This window comes from Oreochromis niloticus, linkage group LG5, assembly GCF_001858045.2.
Source record: "Oreochromis niloticus isolate F11D_XX linkage group LG5, O_niloticus_UMD_NMBU, whole genome shotgun sequence".
NCBI classification, from domain to species: domain Eukaryota; kingdom Metazoa; phylum Chordata; class Actinopteri; order Cichliformes; family Cichlidae; genus Oreochromis; species Oreochromis niloticus.
The window spans coordinates 12,024,412-12,051,175 of NC_031970.2; the positions used below are offsets into that span (position 1 = coordinate 12,024,412).

At 39.7% G+C, this 26,764-nt stretch overlaps 1 protein-coding gene across 3 annotated transcripts in view; it reads left to right on the forward strand.

Moving 5' to 3' along the window:
- The first annotated feature begins 8,448 nt into the window (after positions 1–8,448).
- st3gal8 (ST3 beta-galactoside alpha-2,3-sialyltransferase 8) overlaps positions 8,449–26,764 on the forward strand; it is a 25,640-nt gene continuing 7,324 nt past the window's right edge. The window contains exons 1-7 of one of the 3 annotated variants that reach the window (XM_019359116.2): positions 8,452–8,570; positions 21,746–21,806; positions 24,325–24,671; positions 24,774–24,960; positions 25,037–25,175; positions 26,293–26,486; positions 26,575–26,754. In XM_019359116.2, the coding sequence (XP_019214661.1) occupies positions 24,521–24,671; positions 24,774–24,960; positions 25,037–25,175; positions 26,293–26,486; positions 26,575–26,754 (851 nt within the window). In that variant the 5' untranslated portion in view covers positions 8,452–8,570; positions 21,746–21,806; positions 24,325–24,520. Of the gene's footprint in view, positions 8,571–21,745; positions 21,807–24,324; positions 24,672–24,773; positions 24,961–25,036; positions 25,176–26,292; positions 26,487–26,574; positions 26,755–26,764 lie in introns of all 3 variants that reach the window. The other 2 variants (XM_005469669.3, XM_005469671.3) reach the window with 2 other exon arrangements.

Genomic DNA, 26,764 nt, shown 5'->3' on the forward strand with positions numbered 1-26,764 from the left:
TAAAACTCAGTTTAGCATTGCAGTATACTACACAAGTATGTGTTTGAGCAAATTAATTTTTTTACAAATGATTTCAAGAGATTGGGTGAGATGAGGTGTGATTGAAAACCTGTAGCCAGTTGCTGTAAATACAAGTGAGAGGTTTCTACTTACTACTTTGAATCTGTCAAGGAAATGTAATTTATCATGTGTAAGGAATCTGAAACACTGTCCAACGACACAAGTATGTGCTTGAGTAAATCTATTTTCTACCATCGACAGCAAGAAATGAGGTGCAGTGTGGCCAAACAGTCTTCTACAGCATGAACAATGAGTTGAACTTGGGCAAAAATAAACAAAGACTCTTGTAAGGAACACACTTTTAGAATTGTAATATCAGTTTAACATATTTACACAACTGAGCGTGGCCTTTTATGCACTTTAAAAACTTATGTGGTAAATTAACCTCCAGCACAATTATGTTTAACTTTTTCATGTTCAGCCATAAAACCTGCGGAATAACAAATAACAATATTACAATATTAAACAATATTTCCACATTTATCTTTATTGTGGCTTTTTCACTGAGGAAAAGGCACTGTTCCTCAGAGAAAATTGATCCTTGGTTTGGAACTTTGGACCTAAGCCAAAGATCTTTATGCTTGGAGTTAGATTTCATCTGTCAGGTTTCACTGTATTCTACTTTTTCCTACCTACGGGTTATGTGACACATGCCACTCACTTATCCTACTGGTAAGATTCGTCCCTATATGGAGAGAGTTATAGATATTTTAAGTGATATCCCCCTATAAAACCATGCATCTTAAAATTCTGTTAAGCATTTGAGTATAAAAAGATTCATTTATTATAAAAATAATTGTAAGTTTCTTCTTAGTGATCTGAATCTGCAAAGGAATGTATGCAATAACATTTCCTTCTAAGCTGTCACGGGGCAGATGTATTAGGTAACAGGTAAACTAAAAAAAACAAGTCCAACTACACAAGTATTTGCTTGATTAAATCTATTTTCTACCATCGACAGCAAGAGATGTGGTGAAATGTGGTTGAAAACCTGTACAGCCACTTGCTGAAAATATAAATAATATATTATTTTGAGGGGTTTTTCAATTAAAATTGGCCAAACAGTCTTCTAAAGCATGAACAATGAGTTGAACTTGGGCAAAATAAACAAAGACTCTTGTAAGGAACACACTTTTAGAATTGTAATATCAGTTTAAGGTGTTTACACAGCTGAGCGAGGCCTTTTATGCACTTTAAAAACTTATGTGGTAAATTTAACCTCTGGCACAATTATGGTTAACTTTTTCTTGTTCAACCATAAAACCTGTGGAATAACAAATACTATATTTCCACATTTATCTTTATTGTGAATTTTTTACTGAGGAAAGTCAATCCTTGGTTTGGACCTTTGGACCTAAGACAAAGATCTTTATGTTTGGAGTTAGATTTCATCTGTCAGGTTTCACTGTATTCTACTTTTTACTTTCTATGGGTTATGTGACACATGCCACTCACTTATCTTACTGGTAAGATAAGTTAAGTGATATCCCACTATAAAACCATACATCTTAAAATTCAGTTAAGCATTTGAGTATAAAAAGATTTATTTATATTGAAAATAATTGTAAGTTTCTTCTTAGTAATCTGAATCTGCAAAGGAATCTATGCAACAACATTTCCTTCTGAGCTGTCACAGGGCAGATGTATTAGGTAACAGAAAAACTAAAAGTAAACATAAGTAGGTGCTTGAGTAAATTTATTTTCTATCATCGACTGCAGGAGATGAGATGAGGTGTAGTTGAAAACCTGGACAGCCAACTTAACCCTTTCATGCATGAATTTTTCTTAAGCATTTTTATTCATCTTTAGGCATGAAAAGACAAATGAAAATACTTAAGAAAAAAATCCTGATTGAGAGTGTCATAATTCATGCATAACAGGGTTAGATAACAATAATTACAATGAAACACGTCATATATCTATAGTAACATTAAACGACCAGTGGGTGGCGGGGTATGGAGTGACACATCAGTGTCCAATGTAGTTGTTTACGTGCAAGTATACCATCAACACTGACACATATACAAGAAAACAGCCTTTGAATAGCTGTCCACTGTAGTGACCAGTATGTGTGAAAGGGTTAAGAAAATAGAAAGCCCTTACGTACCACGTAAGGACTTTGAAAAACTTATTCATGCCTTTATTACTTCCATATTAGATTACTGTAATTCCCTTTATACTGGTCTACATTCTGCCCTTATTCACAAACTGCAGCTCGTTCAAAATGCTGCTGCGCGTCTCTTAACTGGGACTGGTAGGTTTGAGTCTATGACTCCAGTTCTTTCCGACCTGCACTGGCTCCCCATTAAATATCGCATTGATTTTAAAATCTTATTGTTCACCTGTAAAATCATAAATAACACCGCACCCAGCTATCTTAATGATCTCCTCAGCTTTTATACCCCTAGGAGAGCACTTAGATCAGCAGGCCAATTGCTCCTGGTGCAACCTAGATCTCGGCTTAAGACCAGAGGTGACCGTGCATTCGCCTCTGTTGCACCCTACCTCTGGAATAATCTTCCTCAAGCTATTCGCGCAGCTGATTCAATTCAATCTTTGAAATCTTGATTAAAAACTTATTTATTTAGCCTAGCCTTTCCGGCTTCCTAGAGCCCACATTTTTAATGGTACTGTATTTTATCGTTTTGCTCTGATTATAACTTATAATGATTTAACCTTCAGCCTTTGGCTTGTGCCTACTGTGTGCCTATTGTGCGCCTACGGTGCCTGGTGTATATTGGATAGTTATGTCTCCCATCTATCAGTATATTTGTATTTGTATCTGTAATTGCACTTAATTGATTCTGTGAAGCACTTTGGCACACCTCTGGTTTTAAATGTGCTATATAAATAAAATTGTATTATATTGTATTGTATTGTATTTAATCTGACTTTTTAAGACCGGTATTAAATGTAAGTAGCCTATGTCGAAAGTAGATGAGGAGCGCATGTATTTTGTGTCTTGTTTAAGAATTCTTTCTGTTGTTGTTGCTGCTGATGGTGATGATTTCAACTGTTCTCCCTTTAAAGTGGCCCTGAGGTGCAATACATAACATTTCAGAAAACACAGAGATACACAATACAGACAAAAATATTGGGTTACAGATCATTTTCAAGGAACTCAACAATAGTATGGGGTTGTTTTTCTGTGGCTGGAATGGGCCTCTTAAAGCTTTTGGATATTTTGGACAATTCCATGATTCGGACTTTGTGGAACAAGTTTTGGAGAAGGCCCTTTTTTGTTCAACGTCTTTTCCCCAGTGCACAAAGCAAGGCCCATTAAGCTATGATAATAATAATAATAATAATGCATTGGATTTATATAGCGCTTTTCAAGGCACCCAAAGCGCTTTACAATGACATTATTCATTCACGCTCACATTCACACACTGGTGGAGGCAAGCTACGGTTGTAGCCACAGCTGCCCTGGGGCAGACTGACAGAGGCGAGGCTGCCATATCGCGCCATTGGCTCCTCTGGCCAACACCAGTAGGCGGTAGGGTAAAGTGTCTTGCCCAAGGACACAACGACCAGGACAGAGAGGCCGGGGATCGAACCGGCGACCTTCCGGTTACAGGTGCCCTTCCCAACCCCCTGAGCCACGGTCGCCCCAATAGCTTGACTTGCAGAGCCCTGAAGGATTGAAAATTTCATTCCAATTCCAAATTAATGCCTGTGGATTTAGAATAGGCGGTGATCAAAGTTCCTGTGGGTCAGTGGTTCCCAAACCTTTTTCCCAAATTGCAACTGGATCAGCCTGATATTATTTGTATCTCACTGTAACTTTACTGTATAAAGAGCTAACATCGCCAAAATTTCATTATAAGAAGTGTTTGTGAACTAAAAATCAAGAATGTGGGATACTGTTTGTCCGTGATTTGGACAGCCCAGTGTGTGCTACCAACACAGGGGAAACAAATTCTGCCGGGGATGCCTTCCTTGGCACCGCCATTGTGTAGGTGAAGCCAAAGGCAAGATATGCCTCATCGCCCGCAATGGCTCTGTGCCCCCCACTTTGGGAACCACTGCTGTAGGTGTAATGTGTAGGTGACCCAAAACTTTTGGTCATATAGTCTATTTCGATATTAATGGAATACTATCTGTAAAAAATTTACTATTTTGTGTATTTCCTGCTTAAAAAGTGTGAAATGATTCTGGTAAATCTCCGAGTGTTTACGGTTGTTTGTGTTGTTTAGCAAAAGGAATAAAACTGAAAAGTGGAAAGGTGTGTTGTGTCTCGTTTATCTGTCACTGTCACTTACTTTAATTCATTTGGATTAAATCCTTAAGCCTTGTCTCTGTGCAGTCTGACATTGTGCAGACGTCACCATCAGATCAACTGTGAGATGCCCTTTTCTGCAGTACGGCACCACAAAAACAAACACAAAACCGCTAAACTTCTGTTTTGCTTGAGGCATTCCTTATCAGCTCGAGGCAAATGGTGAAGCCTGTCTGATATGTTTTCTTTTTCTTGTCGTATAAAGAAGATGTGTCTGCCATCTAGTTCTTTAAGTTTTGATGCCTCACAGGAAGTCAAACATGTGAGACAGAGACACGTGTGCAGAAGGCGCCATGAACTATCTCTCATGTGATTCTCTATTTGTATTTTAGTCCTTTTTGTCTGTAGTGTGAAGGCTGAGACAGAGGAAGTGTTAATTTACTCCTAAGACAAAGCTCCACGAGAATGTGTTTTACATTTTACAAAAGGTCAGGTAGTTTTTTAAAAATATCAGTGTCAAGCAAACAAAACAACACTGCAGTGCTTTGTCCTGCCTACATGGCTATATTAACCTGCTGAGGGCCTCAGGGGCAAACATTTAGTGCTTCGCTCCTGTTAACTCTTAAAATACAATCAGCATCGTCATTAACCCAAGCAGCCATTACGGTTAAAATGAACCTGTTTTCCTTATTTTTGATCACATTATTTTACAATAGCGGATGTTAATATTAATTATGGGCAACATTTTTTTTTTTAAATGTTCAGTGGTTGTTCAACTAATCCCTTTAAACCAAAGGTTCAGGTTTTAGACCGCTATAAACTTTTTTCTTTTTTCTTTTTACTCTCAGCTGTATGTGATGTCATAGAGAGCAACGATCACTACTATAGTTATCTCAGACACACAGCTTTTAATGGGAGCACAGAAGCCCCACCCAGCAGTTTCTTGCAAGAGTTTCTGTAGGGTCCAGGAATTTAAAGAATATGAAGCAATAACTGAGTTTTGTTCTTCCTCACTGTGCATTTTTTAAGGTGATTCTTTAAAATATTTCTGTCCATGTAATCTAGGTTTCTGTGTTTTGGGGTGTACGTGTGTATGTTCTTTTTTTTCTTTTCTTTCTTTAAATACGTTGACTTTTGATTAATGTCAGATTGGTTTTTATCAAAGTTAGTGTTAGTATCTAGAGTTATTGTTTACATTTGATTCTTTGTTTTAGTCTCTCTTTGTATCTTGTTATCAAAATTTCATCTCTGTGTTCTGTGATTCCTTGTTCAGGTGTTCCTGCTTTATTTTGGTAGCCATTTGTTTTGTGTGATCAAACTCACACATTAATAATGTTACTCGGTCTGCATATTTTCAATTGCGCAACATTAATCGTCTCCGTCCTTTTCTCACCCCGCATGCCACTGCCATTCTTGTCCATAGCCTTGTTACTTCCCGGACTGATTATTGTAATTCACTTCTTTTTGGTCTTACTCAAAAATCCATCCACAAGCTTCAACGCATCCAGAATTCTGCTGCCCGTATCATCACCAGGACCCCTTCTATCCACCACATCACTCCTGTCCTGCAGCAGCTTCATTGGCTCCCGGTCAAATATCGTATCAATTTCAAAATACTCTTGTACACATTTAAAGCTATTCATCATCTCTCTCCTCCATATCTCTCTGATCTGGTTAACATCACCGCCCCATCTCGTTGTCTCAGATCTTCTTCTTCCCTTTCACTCTCCGTCCCCTCCCCCCGTCTTGTCACCATGGGGAGCAGGGCTTTCAGCTGCTCTGCTCCACGACTCTGGAATTCCCTACCTCCTGATTTAAGAAATATCTCTACCTTCTCTCTCTTTAAGTCCCAACTCAAAACCCACTTGTTCAAAATAGCTTATCCCACATAACCTCTCCATTCGACTATTTTAAATTTGTTTATGTCTTATGCTTTTATGATTGTGTAAACTCCTTGCTTTTATGTTGCTTTTTACTCTACTGTGTACAGTGACCTTGAGTGTTTTGAAAGGCGCTTTCAAATAAAATGTATTATTATTATTATTATCCATTTACTTTACTTGCTTTGTCATCACTTTCATTAGTTTCAGCAGAGTACCTCATTTGCATCTCAGTCTCCTTCCAGTGTTTGTCAGAGTGTCTAACCTCGTTTTAATGTGGTGGTCACATTTAGACATTCTCGGATTCTAGTTTGCTTTCATAAGTCAACCTTTGTACCTCATAGGCTTTAGTTTTCTGTCTAAATAAAAAAGTTTCTTTCTTGTTTACTTATTCAGTCTCTGAGTTTTGGATTCGAACCATGCCTCATCATAACATGAGCAATACAAGGGCTGAAACTTTGGAGGTTAAATGATCAGTACTGAAGATTAAGGTCTGTTAGAAAATATCCACTAAAACTATTTTTTATAGATACAACTCTCCAAATTAAAAATAAAAAACTTAAGACTTTAACAAAAAACTACCAATGCGTGCAGATAATCGGGTTTTTAAGTATCATTAATATGAGTGGGTTGTGAGTAAATTCATCAACTTTAGGGCCTCCCCTCACCCTAGTCCATATAAGTAAAGCTGCTTTAAATTCATAGTTCTGGCTGGTTTCATTTTCATGACAACGGTGGCGAAAACTCAAAGGCACTATTCATTATAGCCATATGAAAATGCTACCAAAAATCATAGTTTCTCAGGTACAAAACATAAAACAGTATTCACTCTAATTTAAACAGACTTCATTTCTAGAACAGTTACATGGCAGTCTGAGAAATATTGTAGTAGTGTATCACAGGTTTCTATAGCTCCCAGATACCATTGTAGATTACATCTATATTTAAAGCGTATTTAAAGTACAGTACAAATCCGAAATGATTCCAACATGGTCCTCCAGTGAACATTGCTGAACACTCTGTCCCACTATTATTGGTAATTGTTTACAGAGTGATAATATATTAGCTGGCTAAATTTATGGCCTGGTCTGATCTGCAGCTTAAAAACAAAATGAACAGAAACCCATAAATGTGAATGCCAAAAACCACTGGAATGAAAAGTATGACACTAAAATATGGGCTAATTACAGCCCAATTACGTTTCTATGACTTCAGCTGACTGAACTACAGAGAAAATTACTGAAGCTTCTTTTTTTCTTCCTTCTCTTTATGGGGACATACTCACACCCAAGTTTATTTCAGGTCAGAGATTAATTGCTTTGACTTGTATTAATTCTTGGAAACTAGCTACAGGTTACCTGAAAAGAACCTAAATTAACCTAATAAGTACGGTGGCCCTGAGAGGCCAAACGGACTGCAACTTCAGAAAACACCTGCAAAAAGAAAAATGCTGAAAAAAGAAAAAATGCTGCAAAAAGAAAAATGCTGCAAAAAGAAAAATGCTGCAAAAGCACACAAAACACAACGGAAATAGGAAAAAACACAATGGAAATGTTTCTGGGGAGACAATAACCCGACAGACCAGTTGCACGAACCAAAACATGTATGTATATTCCAGATATCTGTAGTATTATTAGAATCATATTATTACAACACATTTACCTCTCCTCCACTTCTTTGAAGTGTCTCCCAGTCCCAGCGCACTTGTTAGCATGTTTTGGTTCGTGCAACTGGTCCGTCGGGTTATTGTCTCCCCAGAAACTTTTCCATTGTGTTTTTTCCTATTTCCGTTGTGTTTTGTGTGCTTTTGCAGCATTTTTCTTTTTGCAGCGTTTTTCTTTTACAGCGTTTTTCTTTTTGCAGGTGTTTTCTGAAGTTGCAGTGCAGCGTTTTTCTTGAAGTTGCAGTGCAGCGTTTTTCTTTTTGCAGCGTTTTTCATTTTGCAGCATTTTTCTTTTTGCAGGTGTTTTCTGAAGTTGCAGTCCGTTTGGCCTCTCAGGGCCACCGTAAATAAGCTCATAACTTATGTTTAATTAACATAAATTAAACCTGATCTAAGAACCTAAACTTGAACCTATTGTTGGATTTTATCTCCTTGCTATTTCTCAACAAAGCCGAGAAGGCCTAACCAAATAAATCTGTAAAGTCTTTGCTGCCATTTTGTAAAATTTTAAAGACCACATACTCAACACTGCAACATGCCTGTAACATAAAGACACATCCAAAAAACCGCACCGTTAGAAAGAAAAAAAAAATGTTATTTAGAAAAAAAATCCCCTTATTCGTCAGGCCCCTCCCCCTCCTGGTAGGTGGGGTCTCTGTTCTGCATCATCATGCCCTCAGCTCTGCTGCTCCTCTAAAAGAAGGGAAGAAAATCTAGCTGGTGTCTGTTGCAGCTGCTTTTCTTTCATGTAAGTGCTTTTCGGTTTGTTCTTCTCGGAGCTTTGTGGGGTTTTACTGGCTGTTTACTGGCTCGTTGTGTGTCTAAACCCGTGTACCGACCAATCTGTGTGACGGCGTGTTCGTTACTCGGGCTAGAAACTTCTTAAAGTTTCCACCTAAACTTAACGCATTTTGAAGCCAGTTTTACTACGGATTGTGCTGTTTTTCTCTTGACGTGGGTTGCTTGTTTGTGTTGTGATTTTTAAAGGAAAGAAAAAAGCGTGAGATACTTTAGAAGGAGGCAGATAACGTTGGGGGTCGATTGGGGACAAATACCTTCAGACTTGAGGTCTCTACTTTTCTATTTTTGTAGCTGCCCGTCTGCTGCTGGGGTACATGCAGTTGCAGTTCTTTGTATATCCAATTTGAAGGAACCACAACTTACTAGACAGCACTCCTTTAAAATTAGTTTAGAACTTTACTCTGCCCTTTGTATCCACATCTCTATTATATTTTAGGTTATTTTTGCTTGACCTACATAATTATAGCGGCTTTCGTGGTGGTGTTAGTGGCGACTTCAGAATATTCTCATTTGTCATCTTCTATGCCTTTCTGCAGTATTTGATGTACCTTTAGAAATAATTTTTAATGGCCTGCTTCATGTATTCCTGAAATATTGCTGTAGTTTTTCTGTTTAAAAGGACTTTTAAAATTATAGTACTGGTAGGTGAGGACAGTTTCATTGTCGTGTGTATTGTTTTTATTGTACTTTTTAATATATTTTACCTAATCAATGTTTACAGTATGTCTAAAGTCCCGTGATCCTGTGTGTTGTAGCTTGCCTCATAGACTTTACTTATCGCTCATATTACTCCTGTAATATTCATTAGCTTGTCAGAAAACTATCCGCCTAACCATCCATTCATGAGGAAATGAACATCTTACCAGAAGGTTCATTTAATGCCGCCCCCTCAAAGAATATGGTAACAGTAATAGTGTGGGACATCCAGTAAAGCCTTCAATTGGTTCCACATAGAAGCATCATCAAAAACTGTAGACGTTACCCAGCTTTTATACTCCTTAGTCAAGCAAAGTAATGTAATAATGTCAGCACCCTTATTTACAAGCCTGATGATAAATACTGGTAAGCACAGAGCAAAGGATGTAAAAGCGTGTTGTGCAGCGCACTATCGAAAAAAGAACTTCCTTGAATAGGAAGTTAAGGAGAAATATTGGGCATGCATACATAAAATGTATATTTAATAGTACTTCTCTGTCATGCTGCGCTCAGTTTGGTGTATTTACACGTAGCTGCACTCTACTGTGTTCTTTTCCTCCCACATTAGTCTGTAGTTATCTTACCGAGAGTCTTTATAGATTACAGTTGGTGGTGCTCGGCTGCTCTGTGTGCATTTAATGTGTTCTTGGAGTGGAGTTGGCCTGTTGTCTGCTAGTGCTTTAACAATATTATATTATGTGTTGAGGTTTTCTTGGTGTATTTTTGCCTTAATGTAGAGTTCAACTTTACTGTTACTGGTAAAAGACCGAGTGTTTATATAGAGCAGCTGCTGTAATATTTGTGCTGTTGACAGTGTGGCCTGTTTCGACTCCAGGTTGTTATTATCTCTGTAATATTGGTCTGCTGGTAGCCTGCGATTGTCTGTGTGTAGCACTCCTCCATTAGAGCGTTGCCTGTTTCCTGTTGATATCCTGGAAACAATCAGCAGTTTTATCTGTGACACCTTATCAACAAATATCTAATTATGAATCCTCAGGACATTTAGCATTACAGCAAAACACACACAACAGAGCAACTGTGCTAAATATAATATTTTTGTAATCTTCCCCTGGCTGTCAATATTATGTATTGCAGTATCGCTGTGATAGCAGTTAATAACTTAGTTGTTGTTGACATCTCATCATGAAACTGTGAGATCAATAGAAGTTTTCTAGTCAGTTTTAGGGCGATGTGCCTCCTCATCAGCTCACTAGACCAGTGTTTGTTTGCCTCATCACAATTGGGTCATGAACTATGACAAACAAATAAACAGACCTTGGCGTGCTGGTGTAAAATGTCCCTGGACTGCTGACTCTTTGTTGTCGCTGTGTTTGCTCTAATTCTTGGAATGCAGCGAGCTCAGCCTATGCAAGGTGAATGTACATATAATAACCCTAAATTACATTTAATTAAATTAGATCAGCAGAGTGTCAGAGATGCCCAGCCCAGCTACCGGAGTCTGTATGATGTCTGATGCATCCCTTTTTTCAGTTGCCCTGCACGTCTTTGGCAATTAGTATTTGTGGCTTCATTATGTACCTTTTGTTGTGGTCTCTAAATTCATGGATCAAAGGAACCCAAGACACTTAAACACAAATAAGGGAGATGGGAGCCATGGCAAAATCAAACAAAAGAGGGAAAAGCCCTGGAACCAGCCGTGATTCAGGCTTCTCTTCTAAGTTAATGTCAGTATACAGAAAAAAAATCTTCCAGTAATTTCTAAATTAAATAATAATTAAACAACACTACAAAGAGTAACTGAAGGGAAAGGCCAGTGCTGACGGGAGAGAGACCAGAAGAAGAAAGGAAAGAAGAAGAAAGAAGAAGAAAAACAAGCAATCGGAGGGTGAATGGACAAACGCATCAAGACTCCCATGAATTATTTTAAACTGACCAGGCTCAGAATATATTTCTGTCAAGGTCACTGTGTTCCATACAGTCATAATATTTTACCTGACAGAGGACCATAACTGATCATGTGTTCATGTAAACTAGCTGTTGATTTACAGAAGAAGGGCGCAGACAGATGGCCATGTCTATGATACTGGCTGTCTTGTACTTAAATTTACAGTCCCAGCTATTATTGCTCTCTTTGTCTTGTTTATAGTTGAATGGTAGAACAAAAAAATTCAGTGCTTTATGTTCAAAACTTCAAACAAGTGAGAGAATTGTGGTTCATTTTATATCGAGGGCCAACTACAGCCCACTTTGATCATAGGTGTGCCAGGCCAGTAAAACTCCCGTGTAATTATGTTTGGGACTGTCTGTGATATTTATGTTTATGTGACAACTGAAATGGTACACTTAAATGTAATGTAATGATAGTCAGTGGAGCAGGTTGTGTGGTCATTTGGTGTGGGATTTTTTTTTTTTCCTTTTTAGACTGGGTTGGAGCTAAAGTAATTATAGAGGCCTGACTAAATCTGGACTACAGAGATGAGTTTTTACAGACTCACTGTCTGCTCATTTGCCTGAATCCATTTTCATTTCCCCACCAAACATTCAGATGTTAGTCACAGGATTTTTGTGTGGCAATACTTAATGCTGAATAGATGTTGTCTTATAAAGTGGACTTTCAGACTACAAGGAGAGCCACTTTCTAGAGAAACTGGACAATGACACATTTAGGTTCAGTAAAAATACGTAATAAGGATAAAAAAAAAAAAAAAAAATCATGTCTGTGAGTCAAGGCTTTCTGTACCGGATATGAGGGCAAGCTTTTTTCCCCTCTCTTCTTCCTGTGCTGTATTACTGTGTGTATAGTCGATCGTCTGTCTTTGTGAGAACCGCTGTAAGTTACGTTTCTGAAAGTCAGAATGTTTTTTTCCTCAGTAGGGACCGTTTGAAGATAAATACAAGGTTTTAAATTTGGAGTTGGCGTGCTTTATGAAAGACTAGGGAATGTGTTTCTGACTGTTGGTGTAGTGTGTAATTCACAAGGATTGTACCAAGTGCAATTTTTAGGACATCTTAGCTGATCCTTCCTTCTTCAAAGAGATGTTTAAGGGTTCAGACTTGGACCTAAGGAATTTATTTTATATCACTGTCCTCTCAAAGGCTCAAAAACGCACATGTGGCTTTTGCCTTCATAAACTTTTAAGAGCTTGACACACTTTCTTTCCTATTTCAGGTCAGCAATACTTCTGAAAATGGCAGAAATTAAGTACTGTCTCTGTTATGCTTAAGGCACAGGTGTCGAACTCCAGGCCTCGAGGGCCGGTGTCCTGCAGGTTTTGGATGTGACCTTGATCCAACACAGCTGATTCAAATGGCTAAATTACCTCCTCAACATGTCTTGTAGTTCTCTAGAGGCCTGGTAATGAACTACTCATTTGATTCAGGTGTGTTCACCCAGGGTGTTATCTAAAACCTGCAGGACACCGGCCCTCGAGGCCTGGACTTCGACACCCCTGGCTTAAGGCAACTTAAATATTCCTACAGTTCTGGTATCTAACAAAGGATTGTGCTCAGCATTTACTTCCTTTGCGAAAGAACAGTTTGCATCAACAAGGTGCTCAATATTTATTTTAGATGGGAGTCTACACATTGATCAGGAGTCAATGAGACCAACAAGAAACAATTAGACCTTTAAAATGAATCAATAATGGCATTAAAAGTAGGGCTGGACCATATCATACCATTCACAGTAATACCGGTATAATGTTAGGCAATGATAAGAAAATGAAATATCGCGATAGAATGTGGGTAAAACAAAAAATGTTTTAGTATGACTTTCATAAGCTACAAACCCGCACTGCTTGATGGATTGTCGGAGCATTATGGCTACCGTAGTCGGGAGCCTCGCAGAGTAATACGTACTGTGCTTCAACATAATATTACCATATTGTGTGTGTATAACCTCTTTCTAGTTTTGTGGATATTATACAGGGTTATGCTCAGGATATGTCGGTCAATTTCTACTTGAAACACGTTTTGGTTAAAATGTCAGTGAGGAATTTGCATTTGCACTGTTAAATTTTTATATAGCTTTAATGCACATAAAAAACAGCTGCTTGTTTAAAGGAAAATACATTGATGGGGGGTTTTTTGCACTAATAAAGCTGTGGAGTTGTAAAGTATTTTGTCTTGCGTCAATTATATCGTCAGTTATATCGTTATCACAAATTTTCAAATGTATATCGTGATAAATATTTTAGGCCATATTGCCCTGCCCTAATTAAAAGTCATTCTAACCTTATCAATGTAAATTCATGGTAAACATATTATTAAAGCTGCACTGAGTTGGTATGTGGATTAAAACAAAATGTATCTCCTGAAACAGTTTGTGTGTAAATACAGGAACACCGGAGGGTTAAACAAAACTTTGGACTGTTGATTATCTTATCTGTCAGGGATTAGTAGACTATTGGTCAACAGTTTTGTATTTACATGAACCAGTTTATTTAGCTGTATCACATGAAGAAACCGACAATACATGAAATCATCCAAAAAATAAAAACAGTTTATAAAGAAAAGCAGAAATTATCAATAATACCAAACAAACAAATCGGGTAAATCAGAAAATAAGACAGGCAATTCTTAATTTGACAATTTTTCTTCTTAGTATTTTCACCTTGTTTTTTACATCAGAGGAAGCATATGAGGCTCTGCAGTTTTAACAAGAATATAAAAGAGAGGGGGTGTGAAAGTTAGTGGTGTGAAAGACAGTGGGAAAGGCAACAGCTGCTGTGTCCAGGGCTCAAGAGTGCAAGCTTTTCACTTAAATTTGCAACTACAAACAAGTGTTTGTAGTTTTGCTTTTCCCCCTCTAAAATATAACATTGATGGTCTCACATATTCCCAGAGTCTGTAACAGCTGAGCTCATTACTGCAAATGTAATGAAACCTTTGTGGGCCAAAGAGTTTATTACATCAGAGGACCCGGTCTGATCACATCAAGTAGACTGTACTTACTTTGGCATGGGTCTCGACAAGGCCTTGTTCCTTTTACAGACATTTGAGAAAGCAAGCAGCTGTTGCTTTGTCAGCTGACTAATTTGTGTTATCAACATGGAGCTTTAGTCTCCACTATAACCCAGTTAAAGTGAACGTCCTCAGTTGCCTAGACGTTTTTACACATCAGCTGAAGAAACCTTTGGTGCTGCATATTGGGATTTAATAAGCGCGAAAGGGACTTGTCAACAGAAGTGTCAGAGATCAGAGAAGGAGAGTAAGCAAGATAGGAAGTCCTGTTGTTGCAATGTGTTCTTGGGACAGGAAATTATCTGTACGCTCATCTAACCCTCCCCATCCTGAAATCCCTGAACAACATCCAGACCCTCCACTGTCTTTTCAACTCTCAGCTCTGGGGCATTTACATTGCCTTAAATGGGTGTTTCCTATTTCGTTAATAAGGGAAACAGGATTTCTGAACAGGTTTGAAAGACTTCAGGCATGAACCCAGCAGAAGAGGAAATGAATGTTGGTGTCCATTGTTTAAAAACCTCTGAGGCATTCTTTTGTTAAAAAAAATATTCATTTAAAAGCACTGAACTGTTTGTTCAGCATTAATGAAATTGTCAGATGCAGCTGGATCAGGCATGAAAGTCTTGTTGTTGACTCCACAGTACAAAGTTCATATGATGTCAAACCGAGCACAGCTTATATTGTGCTCGTTTCATTTTACGTGTTAACAAAAGTTTATGGTACTCATGCATTCTTCAACAACACAGTCCTCATAACTTTGTGGTAAATGTGATTTTTATGATCTCTCAGGTCTAATTGGAATGGTAGAAAATAAAAGGCTGACTTCAAAAGTAAACACTGTTAAGTTCATTTGTCCACAGCAATGACTCTGAATGTTTTGTTTACATTTTTTAGAGATGAATGTCTAAATTCAAATTTATGGTTCAGAAGGGAAGAGGGTGTTTGCAGCCTACTGGAAGTCCAAGGATGCCCCATCTATCTGCAGATGGAGGTATGGTACAAGTGGTCTGTGGGTCACTCTTGCTTGTGCTGTTGTTGGTCCAGAAACAACGAAAAGTGTCGACTGCAGCTACTATCTCGCTTTTTGTTCTGTTTTGTTTTTTCCCTTTAAAGTTTGTTTTCTTCTCCCATTCCTGGACCAACTTTGCTGTTGCTCCTTTCTCTATTTCGTCTCATTTGTCAACCGATAGGCATTCAGCAGATGCATACGTCAAATCAAATCAAAGCTTGTTTCTATAGCACATTTTAAAAGACCAATGATCATAAAAGTGCTCCACGGTCGACTGCAAGACAGATAAAATTCGGGACAAAGCATAACAAGCAAACGGGGAATAAACAACACATTTGCATAGTTCAGAGCAAACTGGATGAAAGTCAAACTAGTTTGATTCAAAAGCCTTCAGTTTTTAGGTGCAATTTGAATGATTGGATAGACTTAGGCTACGTTCACACTACAGGTCTTAATGCTCAATTCCGATTTTTTGATCAAATCCGATTTTTTTTGTCTGCTTGTTCACACTACAAATAAAATGCGACAGCAAACGCGCTCTAGTGTGAACGCTCAAAGCAGCCCGCATGCGCAAAAGAAGATGTCACACACAACTCCCTCTGTTTAGACCCAGAGCAAACAATATTGTTTGACTGATTGCCCTTAATATAAAGACTTCGGACTTTATGTTTCACAATTTTTGCTTTAAGTTATTTTGTTGTTTACATAATAATGTAGATAACCTAATAATGATCCTTTTTGCTGTTTTAGAGGAGCGGTGCTTCAAAGGATAGTTGCAGATTTCTGTCAGAATCTGCAGATTATACAGTACAAATAAAATGTTCACGTTTCTCCAACGTGGTCTTCCCAACAGTTTCACCGGATGGCCAGGAATCGTTCGCGATGTCTTCTCGGGCGCTTCTCCGGCGCTGATAATTGGCGTCTGTCTTGTGTCAGTGACGTAAAAGACGGATTTAATGCGACTTGACCGTTCACACAGCAGTCGCTTTCTAAAACATCAGATATGTATCGGATTCAGTACCACATACGAAAGTGACCCATATCGGATTTGTGCCGTTCACACTGTCATACCGTGATCGGATATGGGTCGCATAGGGTCAAAAAAATCGGATTTGATGCGCTTTCGCCTGCAGTGTGAACGTAGCCTTAGACATGCAAATATCAGTTGGGAGATTATTCTAATCAACGTCATCTGCTTCCAGCGAAGTGCAGTTGATTTTGGAGGACTGCATATGAGCCTGTCTGCATTGAAAACCCCTCTCTGCTCACTGTCCAAATGGAAAAGCGGTCGGATACATTTGAATGACCATAAATTGCGCTCAGAGTAGAGCTGGGCGATATATCAAATTCAAATTCAAATTCAAATTTTATTTGTCACACACACACAACCATACACAGTATGACATAGGGGTGAAATGCTTGTAGCTGTACAATGCCCGACCATTAAATGACAGAAAAAAGTTTTACAGTATTTATAATTTACAGGTTACTACAAAATTTACAAATTAACTTAGAAATTTACAGTCTCAACAGGACCTGGAAAAACTAGTCCATGCATTCATCTTTAGTAGGCTTGATTACTGTAACAGCATCTTTACAGGTCTACCTAAAAAATCAGTCAGACAACTACAGCTCATTCAGAACTCTGCTGCTAGAGTCCTCACTAAGACCAAAAAAGTGGACCACATCAGTCCAGCTCTGAGGTCTTTACACTGGCTGCCTGTCCGTCAGAGGATAGACTTTAAAGTTCTGATGCTGGTCTATAAAGCTCTGAATGGTTTAGGACCAAAATACATCAGTGACCTCCTGACCCAGTATGAACCTTCCAGATCCCTCAGGTCATCTGGATCCGGTCTGTTATCAGTCCCCAGAGTCAGAACCAGACACGGAGAAGCTGCATTCAGCTTTTATGCTCCTTATATCTGGAACAAACTCCCAGAAAGCCTCAGATCAGCTGAAACACTCAGTTTATTTAAATCCAGGTTGAAGACTCACCTATTCTCAGCTGCATTTGAATAAAGCACCAAATCCACACTTAAGTTTAAATTTAGAAACCTACTTTTTAACTACTGATTTTATCTACTGTTCTGATTTTATCTACTGTTTTGATATTTGATTTTATATACTGTTTTGTTTGTTTGTTTGTTTGCTTGTTTTAATCAAATTAAAATCATGCTTTTTATTTGTTTTTGTTTTTAATGTCTCTGTAAAGCACTTTGAATCACCTTGTTGTTGAATTGTGCTATATAAATAAACTTGCCTTGCCTTGCCTAAAAAATGTGCAAATAGCAGAAAGAGATTATAAAGATTATAAATTATAGGAAATGTGTGGTGGTGCGTGTGTTAATGTGATGTGTATGAGAGTCCAGTCTTATAGTGATGTGATGTGTGTGGGAGAGTCCAGTCCTACACCTGGTTCAGGACCCGAATAGCCTGGGGGAAGAAGCTCCTCCTCATTCTCTCTGTTTTGGCCTTAAGGGAGCGGAAGCGCTTCCCAGACCTCAACAGTGAGAAAAGTCCATTGTTGGGATGGGAGAGGTCCATCATAATCTTCCTAGCTTTGGACTTGCACCGCTTGGTGTAGATGGACAGCAGGTCAGGGAGCTCTGATTGAATGATGCGTTCGGCCGAGCGCACCACTCTTTGCAGATCTCGTCTGTCCTGCTTGGTGCTGTTCCCAAACCAGGTGCAGATGTTTCCCGTCAGGATGCTCTCGATGGTGCAGGAGTAAAAGTTCTTGAGCACCTTCAGTGGCAGATGGAAGTCTCTAAGTCTTCTGAGGAAGAAGAGACACTGACGGGCTTTCTTAACCAGGGTGTTGATGTGACAGGACCATGACAGGTCCTGAGTGATGTGGACACCCAGGTATCGGAAACTGTCCACTCTCTCCACTGGCGTGCCACTGATGATGAGGGGTTTGTAATTCCTCCCCTGCTTTGTAGTGAAGTCCACGATCAGCTCCTTAGTCTTGCTGATGTTTAGGAGGAGGTTATTCTCCTGGCACCAGGTCTCCAGGTTCCTAATCTCCTCCAGGTAGGCCATCTCGATGTTGTCGGAGATCAGGCCTACAACAACAGTGTCGTCAGCAAACTTGACAATGGAGGTGGTGTCTGATGTGGCTACACAGTCATAAGTGTACAGTGAGTACAGCAGGGGGCTTAAAACACAGCCCTGAGGCACTCCAGTGCTGAGTGAGATGGAGGGGGAGACTTGTTTTCCCACCCTCACTGATTGGGGTCTGTCTGTGAGGAAGTTGAGGATCCACTGACACAGTGATGAGCTGAGTCCTAGATCCGTCAACTTGGTGAAAAGCTTAGAGGGAATTATTGTGTTGAATGCTGAACTGTAGTCCACGAACAGCATCCTAACATAATTCCCTCTGCCAGTGTCCAGGTGACTCAGAGATGTGTGGAGCAGGTGAGATATGGCATCGTCTGTGGAACGATTAGTCCGGTAAGCAAACTGAAGTGAGTCGATGGTGGCAGGAAGTGAAGAAGTGATGTGATCTCTCATCAGTCTTTCAAAACACTTCATCACAATTGAAGTCAGTGCTACTGGACGGTAGTCATTGTGGCAAGCGGGCTGTTGTTTCTTTGGAACAGGAACAATAATGGACTGTTTGAAGCACGTGGGAATCACTGCTTGGGCCAGGGAAAGGTTGAAGATCTCCGTGAACACCGGTGCTAGCTGGTCAGCACAGGCTCTCAGGACCCGGCCAGGGATTGCATCTGGTCCTGCTGCCTTCCTGGTGTTCACCCTCCTGAAGGTGTTCCTCACGGCATGCTCTGTGATGATGAATGCATTGTCTTCACTGGTGCACTCCGAGCGCGCGCAGCCGTTTGTTGTTTTAATTGTTGTTTTTTTAAAAATATCGATATATTTTTATACGAGATATAAGATGTGACAATATCCTTTATATCGATATAGTATATGTTACGTTATAATTATAGTTGCGGAGCCGCAAGTTTGCCTCTCTTTCGTCCACTTTTGTCTTTACGCAACATTACTCGACCTCGCCTCTCCTTCACTGAACACAACTCCCCCTCCTCCCCCATCGCTTCACCTGCAGGCAGCGACAAGATGGACACAGCAAATCTCCGTTAATGAGTTACTGCGCATCGCCCCGTGCGTGGGGCTGGGTGGCGTCAATGTGTTAACGAGCTAACCACGCTAACGAGCTAGCCACACTAACGCCATGCACGGCCTGAAATCCTTTCATTTTCTCAAAAGTTGACTGCGCGCCTTTTGTATGAATTCTGGTTGTGCTTGATGACCGCGAACCGATTTTATGTGATACACAGCGCTCAGCAATCTGTCAAAAAATGTTTTAGTTCGACTTTGGTAAGCTACGGAGCTGCACCGCTTGATGGATTGTCGGAGCATTACGGCTACCGAGGAGCTTCGCGGAGTAATACCTACTGTGCTTCAACGTAATATTACCGTATTGTGTGTGTATAAGGACCATAAATGGCACCTGTTCAGAGACATGGTTACGAAGCGGATTTCAAACTCCAGGCTGTCAGTCACGCAGTAGAAGTTGGGAACAGAGCAGCTGTGAAATCTGTCTATGTTATTATGCTCAGCGTCTTTTAGTTTACATTTTGACTGCACAATTGTGAGCTCTTTGTTATGCACAAAAACAACATAGTTTTATTTTATTTATGGAGCATTATTATTTAATAAATGCTCATAATTTATTTTTGAGTAGTTTTTTTCATGTACATCTATGCTGTATGTTAATAAAAGTGCCTGTGTGACATCTGGGACACAGCTTTGACTAAGAACTCTCTTTTTGTTCTTACTTTATGGCTTTAAAAAAAAATATCGAGATATATATCTTATATCGCCATCCAGCTAAAAAATATCGAAATATGAATTTTGGGTCATATCGCCCAGCTCTAGCTCAGAGCTTTTCTTAACTGTTATGACTTTAGGGTTGGCAAACACCTATATACAGTTTCCACATACAACTTCATAGTCTGATCTTCCTTCTGTAAAACTGACAATTGCTGATACCATTTATGGCAGGGTGAGACACGCACACACACATACCTGCACTGGGAAGGTTAATTATGGACTTCGACAGGATTCGGTGCTAGGACCAATTCTGTTTACATTATACTATACTAAAGCATATGGTTACGGCTGGATCAGGTGACCCTGAATTCTCCCTTTAGTTATGCTGCAATAGGTGTAGCCTGCTGTGGGATTCCCATGATGCATTGAGTATTTCTTCTTCAGTCACCTTTTTCACTCACTATGTGTTAATACAGTGGTTCTCAAACTGTGGTATGCGGGAAGTCTCCCCCCCAAAAACAATTTTTTAAGGTTAAATAGTACACCATGTTCTGATTGAGGGATCTCAGAAAAATTCAAACATACAGCTCTGCCATCACTTCCGACATAAATGAAGACAGGAAAATTAAACAGCAGTGACATTTGTAGGGTTACTGAAGTTGGACTAGCTGGTATATAATAATGTGCTTATGTGGTGGCTAGCTACACAGCTATGGTTAGCATAATATAAACACATTAGCACAGTGAAGCTGGAGGATGAACGCTAACGCAAGGGTTCTCGATGTTTAGGGACAGTCACATGTCGGGTTGATGTAAAAAGGACCAAACTTCAGTCAGGAGAAATACTGAGACAATCCATCCACAATACGAGGTTAGTAATTAATATACTGCTGCATGTTGGTGTTACAGTTAAGTTATTCAGTCTCTTTTTATGCATATCAGATAAGATAAACCTCTATTAGTGGGAAATTTAGTTGGTCGTGGCAGAAAGTGGACAGTACAAAGTTAAGAGCAGCAAAAATTAAGAAAAACAATAGAATGTAAATAAAATAGAGTAAAATAATATGTCAAAATTGTCAGAAAGATTACAGTCCACATAAGCGATACTAGCGAAGGCTACCATGGTTTATTGGTTATGTGTGTTTCCGCCTGCATGTGTGTGGTAATTTCCAGTCTTTGTTGTGGAGTCTGACAGCAGTTGGAAGGAAAGACCTGCCGCCCACATTGTGGGTGCCGCAGCCTGCCACTGAAGGAGCTGCTCAGTGCTGTCAGAGTCTCCTGCATGGGGTGGGAGATGTTGTCCAACAATAACAACAATGTGTCACCTCTCCATAGGTCTGTGGAAGTAGATGATGACTTTGGAGATCGACCATGGTCAAAGCGATCAGTGATAGCTTGCCAGTCTAGGTCACTTTTAGGTCTCTTTACCAGCTATACACACACGTTTATATTGTTATGAGCGCCATAATTAATTAAATCTGCCTTGCTTTAATTTTATCCCGGATCTCTACATATAACTGGCAGTTGTAAAACAGATGTGGTTTTTGGCTTGCACGGACACATGGACGCAAGGTCATACCAGGACTTCTCCATGCTTTGAAATTAATGTGTCTGTGTCCATCATCATCATTGGGAGAGAAAACGGGAGGACATTTCTGAGAGATATCTGATCTTTTCAACTTCTGCTTTTACAGACTCTGCAGACTTACTTGTGGTTCCTAATCTTGGAGTCAAGTGCTCTGTTGGAAAAATAAGGTACTTGCAGGTTAAGCTAATAACATGAAAATGGAACTGGATTGTTTAGTAAACCTCCTGATCAAAAGTAAATTCAAAAATAATAAAAGAAAATAAAGTATTTGCATGTATGAGTTATATTTTGTATCAAATTTGCTACATCACACTTCTTCTTTTTTTTTTTACTTAAAAAATTAGCATGCAGTTTCTACAAAACAGTGATGTAGGAGTCTCAGGCTGGCTGATGCACTTTGCTTTAAAGGATTAGGGTAAAATGGGGCCTGATTATTCAAGACTTTGTATGTGTGAGGAAATATTTTAAATTCAACAGACTTAACAGGAGGCCATCAAAGACAAGCCAATGTATGGGCAATGCATATTGGAAAAATGTATTAATATATACCAGACTTTTTACTGCTGTGACCACTATGCTTGAATTAACTTTCCCCCCCTGTTGTTCACAAAAATGTTTGAATTTTTATGCGTTTCCTGATTCTCAGGGTGGATTTATAGCAGACACGTTGATCCGTGTGCTGCCTCCTGTGTGGAATTTCAGGGCCAATCATAATATCCGCTCTGAGCTGCCTCTGTGTTAAAAGCTCTTTGTACTGGAGCACGTTTGGACAGTCCAACTTGGCATACAGTTACGGCCCCATTATACTCGCTGTGCACTGCCTGGCAAACCGCATCAATCATCACCTCTTGATTTTTGTAACCCGGTGCTTTGTACTGCAGCCACAGGGTTGAGGGCACAAGTGTTCAACTGTGTTGCTTTTTACAACCATTTTAATGATACTTCACTACAGAAGCTCAGAGATTCATTCAGAGGAAGATGTTGCAAGAGTTTGAAAATACTTTGTGGGGGAAAAACACTTTCTTTGATTACAGTTTTGTCTCCTTCTCCTTTTTCCTTTTTCTCCTTCTTCGACAAATGCAAGAGGCTTTAAGCTCTGTGCAGTCATGTGCATGTGCAGGAAGTCACCTCTGTGTAAAAATCTTTGTCCTTTGAATGCTACTCTTCTCACCTGGTGTGGATGACTTTAAGAGAAAATTATCATAGTTGATAATCAGTCCTAATGTGGCTGACTTGTCTGATCTTGTTCTGAAAAGGCTATGACAGGTTTAACTAGTTTTTTCAGTTTCACTAACCTTTTTTTTTTTTTTTTTTTTTTAAACAAAAACTGATAGATTCTAAACGTGCAAATCAGTCCATGCATGATTACATTGCTCCGCCCATCACAAAGTCACCTGAGACAATATATCGTCATCTTGATCTTCATTTACTGGACTAACGAATGTCGGTTGGAAAAATTTTACATATTGCACTTATCAAATGAGAAAAGGGGAAGTAATGGTTGTAAAGTGCACATGTGCGTTAAACCAGGTCAGACGGATACTGTAGAAAAAGGTGTGATAGCTCAGGTACATGAAAAGTAGTTAAGACTCACACTGACACAGGTTAGCTGACAGGTCAGACTGAGTGTGTTCGTGCACACACACAGCGAGAGGGAGATTTACATTGAGAGCTGAAACAGGAGAAGCTATACTGAATCCAGATCTGATTGGGATTCATAGACTGAGTTCTGTGTGCACGGATACATTCCTGCAGGAGGAGAGGGGAGTAAGAGGATGACTCCATTCAGGGAAAAAAAATCCCGACTAGCTAACTGGTCGTGTTGCTCTTGTTTGTCGTTCAGAGAGGAACTTCTCCTATCGGTGATGTACTTCGCTGTCTTGGGCTGTAACACTAGTGGGTAGTTCAGAATCAGAATAGGCCAGAGGGCCCGGTGGCGCCAGTGTCCGGCAGCCTCGCCTCTGTCAGTGCGCCCCAGGGTGGCTGTGGCTACAAGGTAGCTTGCCATCACCAGTGTGTGAATGTGTGTGTGAATGGGTGGATTACTGCACTTTGGGGTCCTTAGTGACTAGTAAAGCGCTATACAAATACAGGCCATTATAATCCCAAGGGAAATTATGTGGGTTCCTCTTGGCAGCAGCTTTCCCCTTAGTAAATTGTCAGGTGAGGCAGGTGGAGAATTTGTTTACGAGGCGCTTACACCGAGTTCACCATGGCAGTGGAGCAAAACAAGAATTAGCATAACTCTCTCATCAGAGTGAGGGAAAACACTGGAGAGCAGCTGAATGCTTTTTTTTTTTTTTTTTTTTTTACGTCAAGGTTTGAATGAACTAATAATAATTTTATAATATGTCACAGATCAGTTTCCAGATATTTCTGTGGTTTTATGATTTTTATCTATATTTGGCTTTTTATGAATAAACAGAAATGCACTGCAATTTATTTACTTAAGATTTTTCAAATGATCTGAATATGGATTGATACTGGGCCACAGAGAGTGTGATTGCCAGTGGCTGATTTGTCAGTATCCGTTTTTTATGTAATCTTTAATGAGTTCTGCAGTGGTTTTTAAGGGATTTAAACACTGCTGAGTTGTAATGCAAAGAATGAACCAAGAAAAATACAGGTTTCACATATTTAGTTTATTATTAATGATGCAATATTCACTGTGTCTTTCTGTCACAGATCTTGTATCTACCAATCAGAAAGCAACACCGGTCTCAGCCTTGATGGAGGAAAAGCTGAGTGGTGACGTGACAAAACAAAGGAAAATGTCCAGATGACAGCAGGTGATACATTCCCACTATGCTGACATAGCTGGTCAACGGACAGCTCAAGAACACGCCCTTCCTCCTTGCTGCTGAACACCCATAGTGCAGAGATGATTGTTAGGAGGAAGGCTTGTGTTGCCTTGGTGATCACTGCCATCCTCTTCCTCATGATTGCCAGCCAGAGCATTCAGAGGAGGTATTTCCTGTTTCAGCCTGCAGCTCCGCCCAGAGGCCAAAGTGCACCCAGTGGCAGGATGACAGGTGAAGAGCGGATGTGAGAAATTAATGGGTTTTTTTGTTGTTGTTGTTGTAGTTTTTAAGTATTGGTCCACATGGCCTGAACCTCTTTGTTTCTATTTCCAGCAGCTGATTTCACAGGCCCAATTTCAGGTCAGGCACCTCCTTACCTGAAACCTGAACAGATTCCCCTTGGTCCCACTGAGGAAGAGATGGTTGAGGAAGAGATGGTTGAGGAAGAAAATGACGAGGAAGAAAATGACGAGGAGGAGGACGAGATGGTGATTCAGGAGCAGCATATGAAAAACACAAAGTATGACATGTAACACTTGTAACCCTGCATATCCCCTAATACCCTGGTCTGACACCTGTGTGTTGTACTCTTTCAGGCTGTGTGGCTGCTCCGATGCCTGTATTTCCGACAACAATGGGTCTGAATGGTTCAGCCAGCGCTACGACGCTAAACAGCAGCCCATCCTCAAAGACACCGGCAATAATTTGGACTCTGATGCACTTCAGTGGTGGCTGGTAAGGACAAAATGTAGTGAAAGTTCAGATTTTATTAAAGGGGAACTACTGTGATTATTTCTAACTCTGTATTTTTATTCTTGGACTAGAATAGTTTTGCATGATTCACTTTTAAAAAATGATCCTTATTTATCTAATACTCCACCTTAGTGTAGCCCCCACAGGTCTGAAGGTCAGTCTGAAACAAGCTGTTTAAGCTCTTTTCCCTTTAAGCTCCTTTTCTTTTGATTGATTTTCCCTTTTAACCAGAAAATGTGAAAAGCAGATCTGTGTGCATCACACTTTTTAATGGCCAGCAGGGTCAGTAACTCCAGTTGCAGTGACTCCTTTGTTTAGCAGATTTAGAGTTTAAGTAAACACTTTCTGTGAATACTGGATAAAACAAGAATTTTTTTGCAAATAGTGATTTAATGTCCAAATTATAAACTTAGTCTTAATTATCAATGTTTTGTTATGAAAATAGTACAGGAAGTGAGGGGAAGTGACTCATCAGCTTATATTTTGGGCATTGTTTTAAATTAAAAGACCAACAGATATTTTGTAACATACTAGATGATGTTGCAGTAAATAGTCATGAGCAGTTATGAAGTTTTGTATTTTCAGAAGCCTGAATTTGTCCTTGTGGAGGCTGGCTGCAGTTTGCATGAGAAGACAAATGTCTGAGTCTTTTTCCTGCATTTAGATAGATTAACTCCTGCTGCAGAAACCATTAGTAGATTAAAAAGAGGAGGCCAGTAATGCTGCTAACATAATTAGTCTGGGCCACAGAAGGCAGTACACTCTCTGTGTGTCTGTCTGTGAGGGAGAGAGAGAGAGTTTCATTACTCATTCAGCTGTTTTGTTTTTTTTAAATTAAGAAATTATTAAAAAAATATTTTACTGTCATGAAACACAAAGATAAGCACCAAAAACAAGCCTTTTGACACTGAAAGAAGAATTTTTAATGTGACTTATTAATAAAATGTTTTACTTGTGTATAAATGTGTTAAACGGCATTTGTCATGAAATGGAAGGAGGATTAAAAGGTTGGAAAAGATGTATTTATGTAAATATCTAAATGTACGATGCCACACTGGGGGGGAAAAAAAGAAAAAAAATAGTGTCTGCTCTTCCACAGAGTCTTCAACGGGCCGGTAATGACCAGTCCTTAGAGGAAGTGATCTCAAAGATGTTCCAGGTCATATCCCCACCCTCTATAGATTTGGAGCCCGTGCCCTCACGTTGCCGTAGTTGTGCAGTGGTTGGGAACTCTGGCAACTTGCGGCATTCTGGACACGGCGCACTCATTGATTCTCATGGCTTCGTGTTCCGGTACATACAGCGTCCACACAAACACACACACACACATTCACATGCACATGCACACAGCCCTCACACTCCTCGTGTTTTTTTTCTTCAGGATGAACAGGGCGGTGACTAAAGGGTTTGAGGAAGATGTCGGCCGTCGTACGACGCATCACATACTGTACCCAGAGAGCGCAGTGGACATCGGTAATGGTATCAGCCTCGTCCTGCTGCCATTCAAACTGAGAGACCTGGAGTGGCTGACCAGCGCGCTGTCCACCGGAACAGTCAAAATGTACGATATA